This window comes from Varroa jacobsoni, unplaced genomic scaffold (genome assembly GCF_002532875.2).
Source record: "Varroa jacobsoni isolate VJ856 unplaced genomic scaffold, vjacob_1.0 scaffold_221, whole genome shotgun sequence".
In the NCBI taxonomy this organism is placed as follows: Eukaryota; Metazoa; Arthropoda; class Arachnida; order Mesostigmata; family Varroidae; genus Varroa; species Varroa jacobsoni.
Window position 1 is genome coordinate 486,148 of NW_019213123.1, and position 21,530 is coordinate 507,677.

Here is a 21,530-nt window from a genome sequence, read left to right on the forward strand (position 1 = left end):
CCTTTTTGTCGGGTTATACAGATGAGGGGCTAAATAGCTCCCATATGGTGCGTATTTACGTATATCTTTTGTAACAACTTCCGTGCCGTAATTAACATTTGCGATTGTTCTGAAGCCAAAAAATGCTCTGGTAGCTAGACAAAATGGCTTCAGCATGGCCGTTAATAAAGACCTATACTCACCATTTGAGAACAGAATATAACAATAGAAACTAACATAATATACATTCAACAGCTATATATATATATTAAAAATAATTTTGCATAGCTTCTAAACGTTGACAATATCATTTTTTTACTGTTAACTAATTCTATTACGTGTTTTACCTTAAAAATTTAAGTAACATCAGCGCGATAGGGCGCGATAAAACTTAAGTGTCTTTAGAGACTAACAATTCGCCAACAGTTGGCAAAGGCAACTGGGACGCCAGTTGCTCTTAACGTAAAATCAAACGAAGCGAGAAAGGTAAGACCCAATGATGAAATGAGACCCAGGATCACTAATTACTCGAAGAACAACTTCAAGAGATTTTAGCCATCGAATGACTAAATAATGAAGAGAAGGTACTTCGCGTCGAGTTGTTCGAAAATAATTGAGAAGAATTCTATCACTGTCATAAATGTCACAAGGTCAACCCGGGTCCATAAACGACGGGTCACCACCCACCAACTGTGCCCTTAGCGTGAGGCGCATATGTGTTGACGTCCCAGTGACACTATCTATGAACGTCTTATCTAGAATAAGTGCATAAAAATGGAAAATGTAGTTTCTGCTAGATGTTTAAACAAAAACCTATAATAAATCTATAGGCTTAATTAATTGCAGGTTGAAGTAAGTATATACCGATATTTGTCCGAAAGTTTGTACATGTTTAGTGTATTCCGTCGACATCAAGTAAATTTTTCGGATCACATCATTAGATAACCGGCACCGTTTGAGCTCTTCTTTAAAGAGCATATCGCTCAGTTCAGATCGTGATGGCAACAATGAGAAAGGTTGTGTACTTACCTCTTTAGCCACTTTAGTAGTAAAGTGGTGCGAAAAAAGGACTTTTCTCTCGTTGGCGTCACAGGACAAACGATAGCTAAGTAATAGTTCACGCTGAGTGGGGCGTTTCCTTAGACTGCAGACGGCATCCTCGTTTAGTTTCACCAATGAATTTCAAGAGGGAGGATTAGCACGATGCGAAATCTGCCTGTAGGCATACGCATACGTTGATTCCCAGCGAAACAAGAGTAAATATTTTAAGAGAAAAGATCAGTACCATTTCTAACTAAATTTCTTCTGGGTTCTTTTTTTAGCCTGCGCCCAAGTTGGGCAAGGAGTGTCGAGTATTGTGTCGCCTTGCACTGGTATAGTGCACGCAACCTTGCAAAGCCTTGCAAGCCGATTAGCCATACCTTATATCAATACAGCGCCCGATCTCGTCGATACGACATTCAACACAAAACAACTCGGTGAATCGGAGAAGAGCATCACGATCGTTATGGCTCCGTCTACGGCGAAGGCAACAGCAGATCTCATTCGGAAGAACCAGTGGAAAGATATCTACTTCATTTACGACAAGCCCGAGGGTAAGTCAACGATGGCCTAGGTTGAGACTCCGCAGAAGCGTCCGAGAATGAGTACTAGCGATTATACACTTTATTCATTTGAAGTGTTCATCAGTTTATACGCTGCAGGAACGTCTAAACTTATGAGGTACGAACGGGTGGAACGGGGTCATTCGTTTTCACAAGGATGTCACACGGGACTATTCATGAATGAAAATAGCATTTTGAAATGAGCTGATTCATCTCCGATCAAATTGGAATAATTTCTTTACAGCAACGTAAGAGATATTTTACAGTGTCCCGGAGATCTATCTACGAACTAAACCGTTCTAGGTTTAGTCATTGTTATCATGGATTTTTGCTAATTTTTCCAGCCGGAATCCGAGCTATTAAACAAATCTTTTGGGTTTTCATCCGTAATATCCAGTTTACCCAATAAAGCTTTAGCCCTTGGGCTTTTTTTTGACCTCATCAACGTCTAAATTCTTCTGCGCTTCTTACAGCACAGACTCCGCGAAACCTCTTCGACAGTCCCATGTATTACAAGCTCGGACTACCGCTTAGGGATAGTCTCTGCAACGACTGTTTTCTCTACTACAGCGCAGCTCTTTTATTATATTTAGCACAAGGGCACTGATTCGATGATCGTGTTTAGAACTCACAGCTGGGATGTGATAAGCCAAATTCAATAACGTTAAACGACAGAAAGAGAACGCAACTAGCTGGCGCTTGTTAGTCGAGGCTACTATAGGCATTTACGTTCGTCCAGGTCCCCGCTATCGTCAGTGAACCCAGAGATTACTCAGCATAGCGTAACGCAGGCGAGTACGTTACCGTTGAGCAGACTGGGCTATTCACTGTTACGTGAGGGAACCTCAGCTGATCAAAAACTTTTGTCTAGCGGGGAATTATCACGTCGATATAAGCGCTAATTTTTTACTTATTACATTTGTTTATAAGAACGGTACACCTTGTTCCAAAGTGGGATACAATCTGTCGTATGTATACTTTGTAAAAAAGAAAAAAAAAAAAAAATAAGAATACAGTTTTTTAGGAGCAGCTTTTATTCGTTCAGCCTAACCAGTTCGTGACAACTAATAACATGGTATAAATATTTCGCCCACAGGTCTTGAGGAGCTGGAATTAATCCTATCGCACCTGCTCGAAGAGGATGAGGTCCAGGTAAAAGGTATTCATCAGGTGACGTCGAATACATCCGCAATGACGTATTTGCAGGAGAAGGAGAACGCAGCGTGGGACGTAGAAAAACACATTATTTTGGCGATCGATGTCAAGATGGCGAAACGCATCATACAACATTCATACAGCAAAAGGCGGGCGTACTACCATTTCGTCGTACCGAGATTCGTACGTATATAGCTGAGCTTCAAATAGCTGAGCTGGAATGTGTAGAGCGCAAGAATTTTATCTGATCATATATTTTGTTAACTGAATTAACGGGTGAACAGGATATGGGTTACTTTTCATAATATAAACATTCAATAAATGGCTTCAGATCTACACAAGGATTTTGTTTCCTTTCGCACCCCTTTTTTGGTGTACTCAAAGAAAACTGGCGAATTTATTAACGAACTGGTAATGTGTATATGTATGAAAAGTATCATTTATATATTAAATACGTTACTGAAGTGGTCTTGAATGACTGTCGGCCTATTTCGAAGGGACCTGCTTTATAGTAACACTAAAATGTACCGATAAGATCACAGCCTGGATCGCCGTCCTCAGAAGCCTATCGACCGTGCTGGATGACGTTCTCATCCAAACAACACCATATGTTCTGACACGCCTCCAACGGCCTGTCACCCAGGTCCTTTGAAGTGAACCGAACCTATTCCTATGCGATCCCTTTGTTCCACAAGGAACCGCTCCCAACATTTCCTTCGTTTGGTAGTCTAGCCAACTTGGTCATGAAACCTTATCGTAGATTCTTCACTCGCATCCCTCCATTAATCAGTGCTAACGGTTCAGAAGCAATTGTTTACTTTGAAGATTCTCTGAATCACACTTCAGTCGTATTAAAGGCAAAGCGAACGTCGTCAGCTGCCAGCAGTCGTTGACTATCTTGCTTTTCTGCGCCACTTTTATAGTCGATGAATTACAAATAGACGTGACATGTTCATCTCGTTCTGTTCTAGACGGTCCGCCATTTCTGGTCGGAAGTTCGTGCGTTCGATCAGTCGACGGTAGCAACGTTTCAAATTGTCGAGGAAACCGAGTTCAAGACAATGAAGGGAATGCGTGCTGGTGTATCAACACCGAAAAACTCTGAAGATGAACACATTCACGTGAGTAATACGGCACATTCTGTACGTTCACGACGACGATAACACAACGACAATGATGAACAGTAACAATGGAACCTGCAAGAAGTAGCTGCACTTCGATCCTTTTTACGATTCCTCACTTATTTCTCGGTACACACAAAAAAAAGCATCAAACGTTTTCTCATTCAAACAAGAAACTATTAATACTCGTCTTAGTACTTGTGCTACCCTTCAGTACACGAATGACAGACTGCCGAACGTATGGTAATCGTAAAACTCAGATTTCGCTTGAGGATACAGCGAAAGACTAGCTTGAGACTGAAATGGTTCTTAAGAACCGGACTAGTGTAAGGAAAAGTATCAGAAGTAGGTAAATGGCATAAGGTTGAAGATAAGTGAGGACTGTCTACACCGGAAAACCGTTGCTACAGACTGTACCGCCGATGTTGAAATCTTAAAGAAGTGATTAGGAAAAACAACTGGAAATGTGTGTACACTGGCAATATGCACGCACCTTGTTTAGTAAGAGAAATGTACCGATAGGAATTTCTGCACATATTAGTTTATATGGACACGTAAATCGCGTAGGGATCATGCAGAAAGATTGTTAGTCGTGATGTGCCGTGTCTAAGTGCGCTATCACGATTAAAGCGTAGGTGGGGCGATTAGATGAGAGCTCCCGTTTCTTTCGCCTGCTTCTTCCGTTTATATCCTCTCGCTTTCCGTATTATCGAAAAAATTCAAATCTTACTCACAGCTGAGCCGTGGTATATTGATGACATTGGCTGCATTGAGTCGTTAAATGGATCGTTCTAGCGGATCACATACTCAGGCGACTCGAAGGATCCTACCACAACAGCGGAAGCCTCCCCTGTTTCCTTCTCACAGGAACAGTTGCTGCAGCGCAGCGATGCTGAACACCTGTTCGTTGAGTTATCAGAGCCAGCAGACGTGTTGGAGGTAAGAGATAGTGCGAAAAGGGTCGAAAATGTCCAGGGGCACAGGCGATGATGGTTGTTGCGAGCGGTATCGCTTAGTGGGTCGAAAAAAAGATCTCGCCGTGCACCGTACCACCTCATCGCACATGGCTTCAGCGTATATTTGTGTACATATCCAATATAGACTGTGTTCTGAGTTTCATTGGCTTATTAACTCGCCTATGATAAGCTGTAGCTCTGCGTCCGCTTGTTTGTCTGTCTGTCTAACTTGCGCCCACTCTCGTCTGTACGACTACATACTTTTCCTTCTTCTGTTTAGACTATAGAAAGCAGTGACTTCACGTGTACTTGCTCGTCAGCTTCTGAAAAGGCCCTACACACCCGCTCGATATTGCCACTGCTATACCATTAAAAATACATAGACCACACAGACGGCTTTCCGTCATTCGTACGCCGAATGGGGAACGCGACTGCTATGCGTTCCGGAACAATCGACATATACTTCATCTGGCTTCATATGTCCTTTAGTAAACTCCGATCACTCTCACAGATGACTGGCCGAGAGTAAGCTATTGCAGTGCATACACGTCACCCAAATACGCACATAGTAGCTGATTTTTTTGTGATGATGCAACTGATGTGACTGAATGCTAGGTATTTTAATTAGGTAAAAGCCAATCATCTCTATTACAGGATACACGCTTATTTATTAAGCTGTTTACATTAATCTGCTATTTATATTTAAGTCGCTTAAACTCGCCGCTTTTACCCTGAATGGCAACTTGCTTTACCGCTGTACGTTTAAACTGCTATAATACCTCACCAGGCAGAACGCTTTGAGCATTCTCGAAGTATTTTTATGTGTATCCGTATTGTTCAGGATTGAAAAGCTATCGTCCTTCTGGATATTGGCTTCCTCCTTCGTATTGGCACGACGGTTCACACGTAAATGTTGCCCCGAATCGTATCAGTGGCAAAGCATGAACTTAAATAACCCTATCTACATTGATAACTACAAGTTACTATTTGCTGGAAGCAAGTATTCCATTCAGGTGTGAATCAATTCGTGCTGAAGCTCAGGTCAAGTGTTGAAGACCGCGTCCTACAAGACGGACCTAACCGACTGGCACTTTATTTCCATTTATCTTATAATGATTTTTGGACAATTTGTTGCATTCGACGCAAAGTCTAAATTGTTGCACCATCACCTGTCATTGTCCAATAGTAAACTTAACAAAAAAAAAAGTTGTCTGCTAATTTTCCGACGGCACACATCGAGCATTCGTTGCACTAACGCAAAAGCTTTGGAAGAATAGTTTCCGTTTGACGGGTGCGCGCTGTCTGTCTGCGGACATTTTTCGCGTGATTCGTATGCAAAAAACGTACACGAAGCTAACGAATCGTTGCATAAATACGATCCAGGAAGAAGAAGCTCTCCTGATGGATGCCGGGCAACTTCTCTCCGACACAATGGTGGCATTGAGCGGTAAGCAACCACTAGCGGCTGAGGATATATTTAAGGAACTGTCCCAGATAACAGCGGCGGTGACCTGCTACCGATCTCCGCTGGAAGAATATCCCCAGGGACAAACTATCGCTGATGTAATGCGAAAGGTAGGTTGTGCCTATTCACCTTTAAGCCGTAACCTATCACTAATGTATCACCTAAAAGCTCGTGTTCTAACAATTCAAAGAGTGCGTATCAAGCCTTGTGGCCTGGGTAGCTTCTAGGTATCAACATTGAGAAAGAACATGGGTATCAATTGATACCAATTTTGACATTTATCTTTCACGATCGTTCGGTTTGTGATAGGAATACTTTGTATCTCTAAGCTATTAAATATATGAAAGTTCACTTTGCTAAAGACTTTATTGTGGCTTTCATTTTACGGTTCACAGCGGCTGGTTTGTCGCAAATAGTTATAGCTATGTCATCGTAGTCCGGATGACAATTACATTATTATTTGGCTAGGGCTTGTTTTTTACGCTCATAGACTGCCGGAGGTGAGCAAACCTCTGCAGTTACAGCAGAATCCGCTCTGGCTCCGAAATTGCCATTGATCTATTTCCGTCAATGCACCGTTAACATTTATTTGTCTCGTCAACGATTTAGGGGGTCGCACACAGGCCCGTGGCCATCCCTCTACATTCAATACTGCTATACATCCATCTGTACAGAATTCTATAGCCATAACGCCGCGATTTATGTGTGCACCCGTGTTTAAATAAAAGATAATAACAACATGTACGATTAGGAGCAAGTTTACTAAGAGTAGTAGACGCATTTGTTCGTTGTATGGCGCTAAAGCTCACCACGCGACATCGTCGTATATTCCGATCTATAACATTGATGTTAAAGCGTGTTTGGTATCAAATAGCTCCTTAGGTACTGATATTATCCATATTATTTTTCCTTACTATAAACATCTCTATATACGAGCCTGCTACTAGGAACGGGCCGGAGTATGTCTTCTTAGTTCGATATTCGGAATTGTGCTGGTATTATTGCATCACAGCCTCATGAGCTACAATACGACATAAATATATCTAAATGGTATATAGATTTTTTAACGTTTATTAAGGATACATGTTTCTACTAAATTGTCGCGATGCTAGAGACTTTTATTTATTTGCTAAAACGTTGTTATCATCATCATGTGGAATCAAAACATTTCATAGATATTAGCCTTAATGCCCTTTAGGAATTGTTACGCCTCCGGCAAGATATGAAAATTGACTGGTTTTTCTATTCCAGATACATTTCAAAGGAAGTACAGGACAAGTACGTTTTAACGACCATGGCCGACGCACCGGATATACCCTTGATGTCTTAGAACTGACTTCAGACGCTGACATGGAGAGGGTGAGTGAAGGCAGATCATTACTGTTGACACTGTCTTAACTACTATGTCACAGAGCTTTGAAAATAAACGGTTGGGCATATTGCTAGTTCTTTGGTTTGTTTTGCCTACGATCTATCGAACACTAAGCAACGAACGGTAATAATACGTTTAAGAGAACTGCGTACGACAATCGATTCGAAAATAGTTTCACCAATGTTTTTTGGTGCTTGATTATTCTTTAGGTGGGCAAATGGAATGAACAGGAGGGTCTGGCGTTTTCGAATGAACATGAACGGAATTCGAAGAGAGCTCGGATTAAACAGGAACTCTCCAAAAGTATCATCATCTCTACCATAATTGTGAGACAAATACAAATCCACGATACTTAGGAGAACGCTTGTAACGTACAGTGTAACCACCACGTGAAATTAGATTGTGCTTTAATACATTTAAGTACAACTAATAGATCCGTTGTCGCTGTTACCGTTTACTTCTTTTGTTTCTAATGTCATAAGCAGCACGCTTGTTGTTGTTGTTGTTGTTGTTGTTGTTGTTGTTGTTGTTGTTGTTGTTGTTGTTGTTGTTGTTGTTGTTGTTGTTGTTGTTGTTGTTAAATATACCGGCGTACATGTTTAGCTATGTAGTATCTGATCTTTTGTGTCTCCAACGCTAGCCATTTGACAGTATGGTCTAAAGTTCAAGCTCAGAATGAAGAAGAAACTCATTGATTCGTCGATTATGCCGCCTGATCATTTTCCAAAATCTACCATTGTTACAGCCAAAAAGTACACAGTGGCGTGCACTTTGTTATTTAACGAGTCTGTCGGTAGTTTACCATAGGACAACTTTTGCTTCATTCAGCTACGCACTAATGTTACCTTCTACACCTGTCTCGTTCCTACTTTCTCTTTTCATCACAGGATTGACCCTTAAAAGGCTGAGGCGAAGGGAGTTTTTCGTCATTATCATTACAAATCTCTTTGAGTTGGTAGCCCCATAAAATCTCACTTAAGTTAAAAACCTCGCTCAGGGTCTCTACCATGCGATAACATAGCGACTCTTTTTTACGTGATTTTCTTATTGTAAATATCAGGCGGAGTCGAAACGAATAAAAGAACAAACTTAACCTAAACTGACCCCAATGAACGTCGATGGATTTTACAATGAATAATATAAAAAGATATTTGGCGCGCAAAGGTATAGGGTTAGTTAATATTCAGTCGATCTAAGTGAGAGTGATACCATTTCTAATATTGTCGATATTAGAGGCATAGACTCCCGTAAGCAAAACCATTTTGAAATTCTCGGATAGTCCAAATGTAAGCTGATGCTACACTACAGTAAATGTATGGAATACAGAAATGTGTTTACCACCCTGTTTAATTATAATATAAAAAGGTAGGCGTGGCAGCCTCATTTAGCGCAACTCATCGAAGATCTGATATGTGCTTGGCGTGTGGCTTATAAATAGAATATCATTGAAAAAAGCCACCTAAATTTGACCCCGTCTGAGCAATACTATGGACCAAAATCTAAATGTGTTGTCCTCTATTCGGGTCTAATGAAGTCTCTCTAAGCACCTTTAGAGCCAAGGAAGTTTAGGAACGAACCGTTTTGCTTTATGGCATGTATTGGGACAAAGACTAGGTGATAGCTTTGCGTGAACTATGCGCAGTTCCCATTGGCAAAACGAAGAGATTTTTTTTTTATACAAGTTACTCGAAAGGTGTATATGTACTACTTACTCTGTCCTGGCCTCCGTTTAATTAAATAAAGCTAATTTAACTTAGTTCTAATAATGACAATAACACTTCATGGACATCGGTTGTATTCGAATGGAACAGGAAAGGCCGTTTTTGTTCTTCAAAAACACCAATGAGACCAATCCACACATCGACAACGTTGACGGCTATATCAAGGACCTCATTGTACGCCTCATGAAAGACATACCCGGACGGCCTCAGTTTAATATTCACTTCGTTAAGGATGGAAAATTTGGTTACAAAGATAGTCAGCAGGCGTCTGGTTGGAACGGATTCATTGGTGAAATTTTACGCAAAGACGCCCACATGGCCATTGCGCCACTAATGATTACTTCGGAACGAAGTAAGGTGGTGCACTTCAGCCAACCGTTCATGGCTACAGCTATTGGTGCTGTTGCCCGTAACGACGCTGATGACCTACTCAACATTCGGACCCCGTTCACGTTTCTTCGGCCACTCGATTGGAAGATCTGGCTGCTGTTTCTTGGCGCCTACGGAACAGTGGCTATAGTGTTACTATTGATCAATCTGATAAACTTGGCCGTCGCCACACCACCTGTCGACCCGCCAACGCCGTGTCGTCATTTTTACAATTCGCTTTGGTACGCTTTTGGCATGTTCATGTCGGAAGAGTGCAACAACTGCCGTCCAAAGTGAGTACTAATGAAGCCTAGAACCATGCCATGGAACAGGCATGATCTATAATAGCTTGTCTTTTTATTACATGTTAAATAGGATTTGTTGAGGATCATAGATGAACATTATTAGATCCTTTTATGTTTAGTGCATCTAATTTATCTGCAGGGATAAACTAGGGCGATTTTAGCGATGGACAGTGATAAAGTTGGTAAAAACAGGTTGAAGAATCTCCTGCGTTCTTGATTTTTACCTTTAAGGTTTGTGCTTTTTACTTACAATCTCTCAGCTGTGTTGCTATAGACACTCTAACCTAACCCGTCTGTTCGTTCCTTGCTTTTAACCGTCAACAGATCGTTAGGTTCGCGTGTAATCGCGTGTTCGTGGTGGTTTTTTATTCTCTGCGTGCTTTCCATCTATACGGCACAGTTATGGATCAACGACCCATTTGCCCCGACCGGAGAAAAGCTGCCTCGTTGCCTAAAGGAATTGCTCTATCAGGATCGCATCGAATACGGTCTCATTAGAGGCTCAGCTACTGAAGACTTTTTCCAGGTATGACACTATGCCTACAACGTTTAACCTACTAAAATAATGTCAATAACATAAATGTACATGTTCGATACTGAATGAGCTTCCACCGCTTATTAGAGCGACAGCTGGTCAGAAGGGAATGAGATAAGTGAAGTCGCTTGCATAATCGAATTCACGCTTTATTTGACGCATTGAGGCATATAAATAATCAGCCTAACATTAAGTTGTCACGCCATGTTTTGGTCATCGTTATCGTTCTTTCTGTTCTCCTGCTGTAGAATACAGATGACAGTGAGTACAAGGCGATGTACAGGCGGATACTCTCCTTCAACGACAGCGTCATTGAGAGCTACCCCAAGGTAACAAAATACCCTTGACGAACATCGCATCAGCGTCTACATAAAATTTGACTTTTGTCGAAACTGCGGTTAATCAATAAAAAAAAAATTACAAATAATGGCATTTTAGAGATCTAATTGAAAGCAAAATGACAGATATAGTGGTAAGTTTATGTATTAAAAAAAAAAAACAATTTTTTTAACGTATATTTTATCATTGTTTTTTAATAGACATCAAACAGAATAATATTATTAAATTAGCATATTGATTGATCAAATTTAGAATTGAATCTTGGAAACTCCTGGTTTGTTAGGTTCGGTGTTCCTATTTCTCCGTTGTCCATCTTTAGCTTACCGATATAGTTACATATCAACACTCGAAGGCAACACCACTTGAGACTGTAATAACATACGATTTATCACTTAAATCGATCTAGAAATTTAATTATCTACCCTACAGGCCACCAAAAGGCCACAACAATTATGTTAGCGCTGTTTTTCAATTTGTAATAGGCCATAGATCGGGTTCGCAACAACTCGAAGTTCATCGTATTTGCGGATAGTAACTTCATTCGTTACACGTCAGCGCACACCCCATGCGATACCATCCAGGTAATGTAAGAAGTGTCTAGGGGTACATCTACATAAACAGTCTATTATTCGATGTCAAGCTACGTGTAGCTCTACTACTGCATAAAAGTAAATGTTTATGTAGCTAGCGCTGCCCGTACTGTTGTACATTTATCTTGTCCTGATAAAAATCCTTGACTAAGGTCATCGTTGCCGATTTAATTAAATGTATGATCGTACAATTTGTTACATTGTTAGAACTTGTTTGACACTAAAATGTTAATCCAGTTATCTTTAAAACTGTTTATGTAGTTCATTGCGTAGGAGTCAAGGCCTATGGGGTAATTTCCATAAGACACACAAAGTCAATTCGTATTCGCGCTGATCAAATATAACAATGCGTTGAGCTGGTAAAACCGACAAACTCAATTTAGGCAGCAAGCCAATAAGTTTAATCTTAAGGAAATCAAGCTTGAGGCCTGCGAGTGTCCAACCATAATGTGACAATTTTCTTCGACATTACATAAAACCTTATGTTAGGCTGTTATTTTAAATTAAAATCCATGTCAGATAACGCTGATATATGCTTACACATGTATCGATTGCGGATTTCCTTATTTTTTTTAATTGCAGGTAGGAACGGATTTGAGGCGGGGTCAGTACGCTGTAGCGATGTCAAAACATTTCGCTTTGAGCAAGAAGATCGATGATATCATCTCTTCATTGAGAGATGAAGGCTTTCTAGCAGAGCTTGAAGATCGATGGTTTGGAGCCCACGCGCTCGATTGTCCCGCTGACAATCTTGTTATCGCTCCCAGCCTAGCCTACGTAAGAACCTAATGCAAGATTGTCTTTTTCTATTTCTACAAATTTCTATTTTGAATTCAAAATAGAAATTTATAGATCAATAGCAGAAATTTACCAGGCCAATAATGTACTGCGCCGGATAGCGAATGATCAGTGTAGGTCAGATTAATCTTTTTCAAATTAAGCTGCATTATATCGGCAGCAGACCTTTTACCTTTATTGTCATTGTTCCGCGATCGTTTAAATAAAACGGTTGTTGTTATTGTTGCTGTTGCTACAGGGTGGTGAGAAACCACTGGACATAATGAAACCACTGGAAGTTCGGCGTGTACTAGGCTGGTTTATAGTGTTAGGCTTAGGCTTAATCATAGCACTCTTCATCACCATCTGCGAGGTTTATTGTAAGAAGCCTAAAAAACAACGAACGCCTGAAGAGATCGTCGAGCGACAGACCGCTCGCGAAGCCAAAAAAAGTAGAAGCAAGGGCAAAAAAGACAAGGCGGAAGAGGTCGAAACCCAGCAGCTGACCGCACATGAAGCTCCAATAGGCAATTCGCAGATGGACGATGCTACCCGCATGGGTGTGGGTATTGCAAATGCTGCAGATGACGCTACGTTGAAGAAGGGAGGTGGGTGCAGCGATCAGGATATTTTTAGACTGGCGTTTGGTCTAAACTGAAATAGAGCCAGCAAAGTTGCCAGACGGAGGATTGTGCTAAATAGAAAGCCCATCAAAAAAGCATTCCGATATGGCCTAACCAAAATAATTTGTCATCAGTGCCTAACGGTTCCGTTTACTGTTAACACTTAACAATATAGTTGCCCAGTCCTTCCTCCAAACGCGGATTGACGATAGTATGCATAGAATCCATCGCAAATGATACTTTTAATCACCTTTCATGGATAATAATTGATTATCGATTCATTAAGGCGTATTGGTGTTATTAAATGTTCCGTACACTTTGACATACCCCATTTACTAGATTCGAAGATATCCTATTTTGTTAGTCTATTATGTACGAATGCCCGTTTTTGTGTGGGTGTATTAACCGTCATGTAAACGTTGTTCAGGTTGTTTACCGCGAGAGATGAAGATTGACGAGGAGTACCTCGACGGAGATGACGGTGGCTTTCGGAGGAGCGAACTCCCGCCGATCGCTGATGTTGAGCCTTTCACCGACACGGATTCCAGGTTAGCTACAAAGTCATAGATACAATGGCACAATAGCCTTCGCGCAGCACGGCCAACATCAACATCAGATCGGTCAAGAAGATTGTTACTTTTGATTCAAAAACAAACAGCAGCTATCGACTAAGCCGTCCATAGCCACGTCACACTAGCCTGTATCTCCCTGCCTAGTTCTCTTACGAATACGTACGTTTATGTAAAGCCTAACATTTACCGGTAAAAGTACCTATCTAAGTGACTGTCGTATACGAGTGAAGCGTGTCTGGTTGGTAGGTATAGTTAATTCTTTTTTTCGTACCCGCAAACCTCATCGTAGTGGCGTCCATCGGAGGGAATGTTGCCTGAAATCCCTTTGCTTAGGGTACATTGTTACACAACATTGTCTACTTGATGAAGCGTATTTACTGTCAGCTTTCTCGTAAAAATCGATCAATGCAAAATCACGCCTGTTTTCGTGTCGTCAATCACAAACACTTATCGTTCACAGAGGAATGACAATGATGAGCGAGTGGAAAAAAGGGACAAAGATTGATAGATTGTGAAGCGGTCTAAGGCAAGTAATGAGATAGATGTGTGTGACTGATATCCTTAGTGTCTACGATAAAGATAAGAACAGTGGAAAGTTACCCCAGGGAGTTAGACTTAAATGGAACAACGAGAGTGGACTTATAAATAGGTAGGAACGAATAAAAGTAACAAAAACTAAAACTCAAAGGCCGAGTTCAGGAGTGCCCTAACGTAATGTCTGTGGTATATTGTTGTTGCTTTGCCCCGTTGCACGGAGCAGCAGCACGGCTCCGTACCAATTATATCAGTAAAGGCATGAGCGAGACTGAGGGGGCGTGAGACATGTTGAAATACGCTGGCGAAAAATCATCGCGAAAAATTCATCGAATCAGAGCAATGAGGAGAATGAGTCCGAACAGTCTGAAGAATAGCAACGGAATGGAAACAGATCAGTCACAGTCTCAGTGCGTCAGGGTGCCTGTGCGTGTGTGTCCGACCAGAAGTCACGAGTGACCTCATTTATCAAGACACGCACACACATATAGACAAACTTTGAGGTGGTTCTACAACATGAACTTCCCTAGTTGTTTATCACCACTATCAACCACACATCTGCCAACGAAGGTTTCAAGCTCGTTTCACCACAATGACCAACCTCTTGGGCCGCCACCGAGAACAACGCCAGCGAAAGAAAGCAAGTCTCAACGCTACAACATGTCGAAGGCCATCATGTAAAATATCACGACCTCAGTTGTGATGTGCGTGAAACTGATGATAATGATCGTGATGGTGATGATGCAGAATGCAGTGTGCATACCGCAACTGTTACTAAATAAACAATAACATCAACAACACATAATCACAGCAGATACGGTTTGCCCTTTCGCCTGGCAATGAACGCCTTTTCAACACACACACACACACACAAATCACGCTTGGTTATATATATATATATATATATATATGTATATATATATATATATATAATTTGCAGGCTTTTTCCCCTACGACGCTTGAAAATACTATGACTGAAATGCACTCATAAAGCTCAAAACTTAAAGAAGAGTCAAATTGAAATAAAGTAGTTCACCGCAAGAATGCTTGTTAGGCTTTCAATCATGAGCTCGATATTGTGATCTCTGCGAAAGGACATACCGACATTACCATTGGCGTGACATAGACGTATTTCTTCCGTATAGAGAACAAGAACGCGTGATTCTTGTACAATCTGCCTCTTTTGCGTTTTATCCTGATATCGTATCTTTCATTGGAGACTACTACAATCAATTATATGAATATGTTTTTTGCGTCAATGTGCATTTTTTTCGGTGCTTACCTTCGATCCTCCACGTTTTTCTCTGACGAGTGTGGTTCGCTTCTCCGGTTCAGCACCCCTTCATTTGTTTCCAACCAATAACCCAATCCCTATGCACCAATAAGCATTGCTATCAATCACTCAGTAGCACTCAGCCACAGCTACTGTTACTCAATTCTACACCGTTGCTATTGCAATTGCTTTTTATTTATCTATGGGTTGATGTTACCATATCACTATAGAAGACAGGTTCAAGTGCCTCTACATTTCGATCGGTGTGATCTTATTGATAATGCGCCTGGGAGGCCCAATCAAATCAGAGAGAAGGTGAGGCTTCTTTAAACAGCTATAAGTTCTACGAAGGGGAGAGAGTGATGGTTCGTAGGAACTGAGACAGGCAATACGGAGAGAAAGAGAGAGAGAAAAAGAGTTTTGAAAGGTGACCAGCAATGAATACGACACGTTTTTTCGCACCGCCTATCGTCGGCGTTGAGCTTTACGAGCCGGAGTGCACGAGCTAGGCCACCACTAGACGGCCAAACCTAAGCCCGAAAGAGGGCGGCACGTCCGGCTCCGGTTTGAAGGTTGGTTTCGCTGGCCGGGTCAGTTCCCCGGTGGGGGACGACCGCTTCCTAGAGGAGTAGGCCGCCAGGTAAGCATTCTGTTGTAGCCTCAGCCTTGCGTGTGCTTGCTTCGCCTTCTCTCTGATCCATAGATGCGTAGTCACTGGGGACCCTGCCCTTAGCGACCCATTTGTGTAGGACCACAGGGCATGACCCCCACTAAATCCACCAAAAAACCTACACTGCACCCGCGTGTGAGTGTTCATTATCCGCTATCGGACTAGAAAATGTTGTTATGTTCCAATTCGTCGATACCGTTCGCTAATGTCTAACATTATTTCTAAATGTTTGCAGAGATGCTATCCAGTCGCCGGTGTCTGGCCAATCGACGATCAAAATGCATTCAGGAAACACTACAGAAGCAGTTAATGCAGGATTGATAGGAATCAAACCATCGAGTCAGAGTCCACCTACTTTGATTTTGAAGAGCCCACAGCAGCCGTGTCAGCCGATCCAACCAATTTTGACACAGTCCCAACCGAAAATGCCGATCACCACCCAAATTCAACCGACCTTCCAGACTCAACCGCTTACGACGAAATCGACTATTCCGCAGATGTCGAAGGCCCCGCAAGTGGCCCAGATGGGCAGGTCTATGTCACAACCCGTGGCTAGCCTGCCTCCGCTGAGCCAGCGGGTGCCACCTGTACAACTGCCACCTACGATGGCTCCAATAAAGAACACAGCCCCAGCTCAAGCGACGCCAACTTCCGCACCTCGCACACCTTCGCCCGCACCAGCAGGACCGCCTATTCCTAAGTCAACATTGCCCAGCATGAGCCCTGTAGGGCCAATGAGTCCCCTTTCACCTGCGTCGCCGGCATCACCAGCCAGCCCTAACGCTTTGCCACCGTTAAGTGGATTAAGTAAACTCGGTGGCGATCCGCCCCCACCGGCTGTTGTCAACCAGGGCCCGCTATCCCGAATGGAACTTGAGGGTCAACCCGAGCTGAAGTCCATCGATCGCTCCCCGGCTGACACACCTGGTACGCCGCATGACGACCTTGAAAGGATCGACCCCATTCTGGGCAATCTTGGCAGCTTAGCCGGACTCCCGCCGCCTCCTGCAAACATTCGGTCCACAATCCAGAACCAAGATTCGATCGGCTATGAAAGCTCCGAAGTGTAAAATCACCAAGTGTTCGGTATTCTATAGACTTCATGCTGACTAGGATCTACGTATACAAATTTGTTCTTTTGTTTGCGAGGGGGCATTTATCTTGTCCCCCGTAACAGATCAGTAGTCTTCAAATCTTCTGATCTTTGCGACGTGAACCTTCAATATCGAGCACACATTTGTAACGGGCTGCTAGTGCACTCGGATCGGCTGATGGTCGGTAATTCCCATATATAGGTTCTTAGAAGACAGATCAATAGGGAATTCAATAACGAGTTGCCCCGTAACATCGGTTGGCGTGATAAACTGCAATTCGTCGCTGACGTCATTGTATACCTAAGTTCATTCAGTGTACGGTATGATACGTTTAATATTTATATACGAAGTTAATTTACGAATTGGTTAGCTGGTACGATCGTGAAGTGTCGATGTCTGTTAACGCCTACTCAGTAGACATTTAATGCTACCATACGGATTACACGATATTTGTATTTCGGCTTATTTAAAAGTCGAAGGTCGTAATAGGCGAGTATGCTCGTGGGCCCTTGCCTGAAAACAGCTGATGGCAATGGCCCATGCTGATGGTGATCAATATGAAGCGTCAGATTTATCTTATTATTCAAGTTATTATAAGACAAAAATCTTATGAATACTGAAGATCGTTTCCTAACAAGCATCACAAGTAAGTATACGAACAACATAAGCTTAGCTAGCAGTAGAGTTTAAGTATAAAGTCCCGAGGATGATAAAATAGTGACGGGCTTTATGAAGATAGGTATGCGTAAAGTGTCTCAACGATGACATGTGTAGCAACTACCATGCATATAATTAATTATTGTTGCGTCTTCTTGAAACAAGTAAGAGCAGCAAAAGGGATAGATTCTAAACAGGAAGTTGAATAGACCCCGGTATTAGTAGCAACTGCGGGCAAAAGAGCTAATTCAAACGAGGGATTTTTCTATTGATATATACATATATATCAAACATTCATCTATATATTTAACAATCGTTCACTTATACATACACGCAGACGGAATCGATATTATAATAAATGCATAGTTTTGTTAAAAACGACTCCTAACATCTCCCTCCAGTCTCCCCGAAGTTTTAATCTGCACTTATTTTTCTACGAAAGGAGGAGAAAAAAATCGGGCCTAATTTAACCTAGTAAAAACAATACTCCAATTGTCGGTAGGTTAAGCTGTCCCCTTGACTGTACGGTATGCGTCTATGCTGAGCATATGTCCCCCCTCTGGTTATATTATCCAAAGGATACTTATGATCTTAAGCATTAACGTACGCAGTGACGATAAGCATGCCTCAAGCGTATCTATTCGTGAACTTTAAATGAACGGTAACGAGACCAAATAGATTATTTTAATTGATTAGGTAGTGTGACAGAAAGGCACACGGCTACAGGATCTGACTGGCTACGGAAGTTATTATGTGACGTTATGCACTTTTTTTTTTGAAAGGACAATGGGCATACGTTTTTATGATGCCCCGACACGAAAACATAGCAGTCCTTCTAACAGCCTGTCGATGGAATACTTCCCTGCTTTCCCACAGCGGTATCCTGCCTGCAATAATCATTGAAGGAATAAAAAAAAATGGCTGAATCGAGACACGAATGCCGCGTACGAAGCAGTCTGGTAAAACTGGTTCGAAAATCGCATCATTTGCAGAATAATATATATATACAACCTTCATATATGCGTACACAACGTTTCTAGATATCCGCCCAAGTGATATATATATATATATATATATATATATATATTAGACCAGAGAATTCAGGTGTTAAAAAATAGATAATTTTGCTCAAATTTTCATGCAGTACAAGCCGAACAAGGAAAACTATTTCATGATATCGTACCTAATACAATGACCACAGTGGCAAAAGAAATTCGCACGATCAACTTCAAGACACAATAGAAGCCTGATAGCATACAATTAGAAATGCTACGTACTCGCAATGAATTTGGTAAACCAATGAAAACGGTCACATAATTTCTCTAGGGTTCTATTGTTCCCTTTGTCCAGAAGCACTGTGTAGGGTATCAGGAGCCATTTGTATGTCCTGTAATGTATCCGACTAGATACAACCTAATTGACAACAAACTCTGTCAAAATCAGTTGTAGTGGAAATATCTTCTCGAAACAAAAATGAGCTCAATTCATTTTTGTGGTTATTTCATGCAGAGGAGAGATACGACCTGTTCTTTCAGTTTTGAAGGGCTGAGGTTGCTGTTCCAGTGGTGCTTTAGAGATCAGAGTGAGCTTGTTCGCTGAATAATACGAACGCCGCGTAAGGAGCAGATAAACAACATAGGTTTAAATAACCTCATGTATGTGTTACTTCACGTTTTGTATTATTGGCCACAAAGATTGCACCTGAGAAAAGCATGAAACATGATGATACTTTGTTGTATATGACCTCTTTGAATATACAAGTGAAAGAAAATTGGTCGCTTTCAACAAAAATATCCGTGATGTAGCGAAAACTCCTTTTATTGGACGGCCTGTCGCGCAGTTCTAAAGCTTTTTATTGTACCCCCCGTCCCGCCGTCCCCCACGCGCACAATATGAGATTTCCCGCCATGAACGACGGGACTTACTTAGAAAACGACATAGGAACTCCAAAAACGGCAACTGCTCTGATTCTTGAAGTGACCCTGTCGTCTATTGGGTCATTAGACTATGATGAGAGCAACGCGGTGCGTTGTGGCGGAGGGTATGACATTAGCGGGTTCCTGTTGGCTAACAGCCATCTAGCCAGATACAATCGTGCATTTCGAAATTTTCTTGCCTAAATTACTGATCAGGGCCTGTGTTAAGTCGGTTTCCTCAATGACAAGCATCTGTTTTGATGTTCGTACGGCGTCAGCAAACGGAACATGAAAGTGAATACGTAAGCATGCATGGATCTCGTGTCTGGCTTGGTGGTATTCTTTAATCCAACGGCGATCTATTGGACGAAACGTTCCTGGCAGTTGGTTGACCAAATTAGGCGGAGCTGATGTATTACCAGGCTCTCGTCCGACGACTCACAAAACCTTATTGTTATATTTAGCTAGCTATTTCCTTTGTGTTCTATAAGTGCGTTGCACTAAATGTATTATAAATACATCGCAAGGTAACTAGCTTTTACACTGATAGATTTGTGCCAAACTAATAGAATAGTCTTAGAAGATGTCGATCAATGTCTCATTCGAGTCAGCTGTCATTCTCTTGGATCTATGACTACTAAGATGTACCTAACTCTAATGAGCCTGTTTGTACGACTAACATTTCTACCAGTGAAAACGTGTTTATATCTGTGAGTGCAAGATGAGGACGCTTCCGTTATTCACCCCATATAAACACCTAACCGAGTTAGATTTAGGAAGCATTTCAATAAGCAGGGCACCTACATTTTGTATCCATTCGATCTCAAAGCAAATTCGTTCGTTAAATCTGAAGAATTTTCTTATGGAAATCAATTAGCGTTCAGAAGATACGTTTTATATAAAAGAATAGATATGACATTTTTTCGGTGACTATGAACGAATACCGAGCCTCGTCGGACGCGACGCCAAACTTACCACACTGCCATATTTTGTACTTACTTGCATATATATATCTATATATATATATATATATATATACACATACCTCTATGATCTCGTAGATATTATTGTACTTAAAAAGGATACTACGAATGAAAGACGATGGAATGAGTGTTTGCTGGAATGGGTCGTTTAGAAGGCCAGAACTCGACCTATGACTTACTGCGAGTAACAAGATGTACTATGAAGTGAAATGTAAAATATAAATGAGATAATATTGAGAATGATGAATGCGTGAGTCTGTACAACCACATTGTGCGACTGTTATTTACTGTGCTTTGTTTACTGCTGCAGTAGCGAGGGCGTAACAACCGAGATTGCCGAATTATGCACGCTGTCGTCACACCATCGACAACAAACAATACCACACTCGAATCTTTATATGTTATATTCTAGCTCTTCTAAATACCAATAGAACCTTCGATTCGGAAGGCCTGTAAACCTTCGACTATAAAAGTTTATATCATAAGTGTTCAAATCGGAAACAGATTACGATCTAAAATCCCACTTCTAATACTAAGATCATCAGACATCATTTCTCGATTATGCTGACAAATCAGATATTCTTTAGGGAAAAACCCTTCTGATTGCACCTTGATTGTTACATCGATTTCGCATTGTCCCTCATATTGTCCTTAAGAATGGGCGTAATGAAGTAATTAAAGCGAAGCAGGTGTTCATGTTCGGCTCCGTCGGAGTGCGCGCCTCGATATGCCCATCTCACTAGAGGTTAGTGGCCCTTCGCCCAAGGGGCGATTCCCGATGTATAATCTCGTAGTTCTGCGTATAGCACACATAAGTCTACCCAAAATACAACCGAACTTGAGGTCCTTCTAGTTCTGATTTTTTAAAAACCCATATTTCATTTTTCCGTGTATATATCATCCAGGATTGAGCAAATGCG

General features: G+C 41.6%; 1 protein-coding gene and 1 long non-coding RNA gene across 3 annotated transcripts in view; one reads left to right on the plus strand and one right to left on the minus strand.

The window, feature by feature from the left end:
- Positions 1-21,530, plus strand: part of LOC111273733 (uncharacterized) — a 64,417-nt gene that overhangs the window by 20,146 nt on the left and 22,741 nt on the right. The window contains exons 3-16 of one of the 2 annotated variants that reach the window (XM_022855632.2): positions 1,302-1,574; positions 2,680-2,921; positions 3,710-3,859; positions 4,655-4,798; positions 6,199-6,390; positions 7,532-7,639; positions 7,862-7,978; positions 9,464-10,035; positions 10,372-10,573; positions 10,831-10,911; positions 11,404-11,502; positions 12,094-12,288; positions 12,548-12,896; positions 13,339-13,459. In XM_022855632.2, coding sequence (XP_022711367.1) covers positions 1,302-1,574; positions 2,680-2,921; positions 3,710-3,859; positions 4,655-4,798; positions 6,199-6,390; positions 7,532-7,639; positions 7,862-7,978; positions 9,464-10,035; positions 10,372-10,573; positions 10,831-10,911; positions 11,404-11,502; positions 12,094-12,288; positions 12,548-12,896; positions 13,339-13,459 — 2,845 coding nt within the window. The remainder of the gene's footprint in view (positions 1-1,301; positions 1,575-2,679; positions 2,922-3,709; positions 3,860-4,654; positions 4,799-6,198; positions 6,391-7,531; positions 7,640-7,861; positions 7,979-9,463; positions 10,036-10,371; positions 10,574-10,830; positions 10,912-11,403; positions 11,503-12,093; positions 12,289-12,547; positions 12,897-13,338; positions 13,460-21,530) is intronic. The other variant, XM_022855633.2, reaches the window with a different exon arrangement.
- LOC111273744 (uncharacterized) overlaps positions 2,865-21,530 on the minus strand; it is a 31,929-nt gene continuing 13,263 nt past the window's right edge. Inside the window, exon 3 of the long non-coding RNA XR_002688012.2 lies at positions 2,865-2,953. This is a non-coding gene — a long non-coding RNA (uncharacterized LOC111273744). The remainder of the gene's footprint in view (positions 2,954-21,530) is intronic.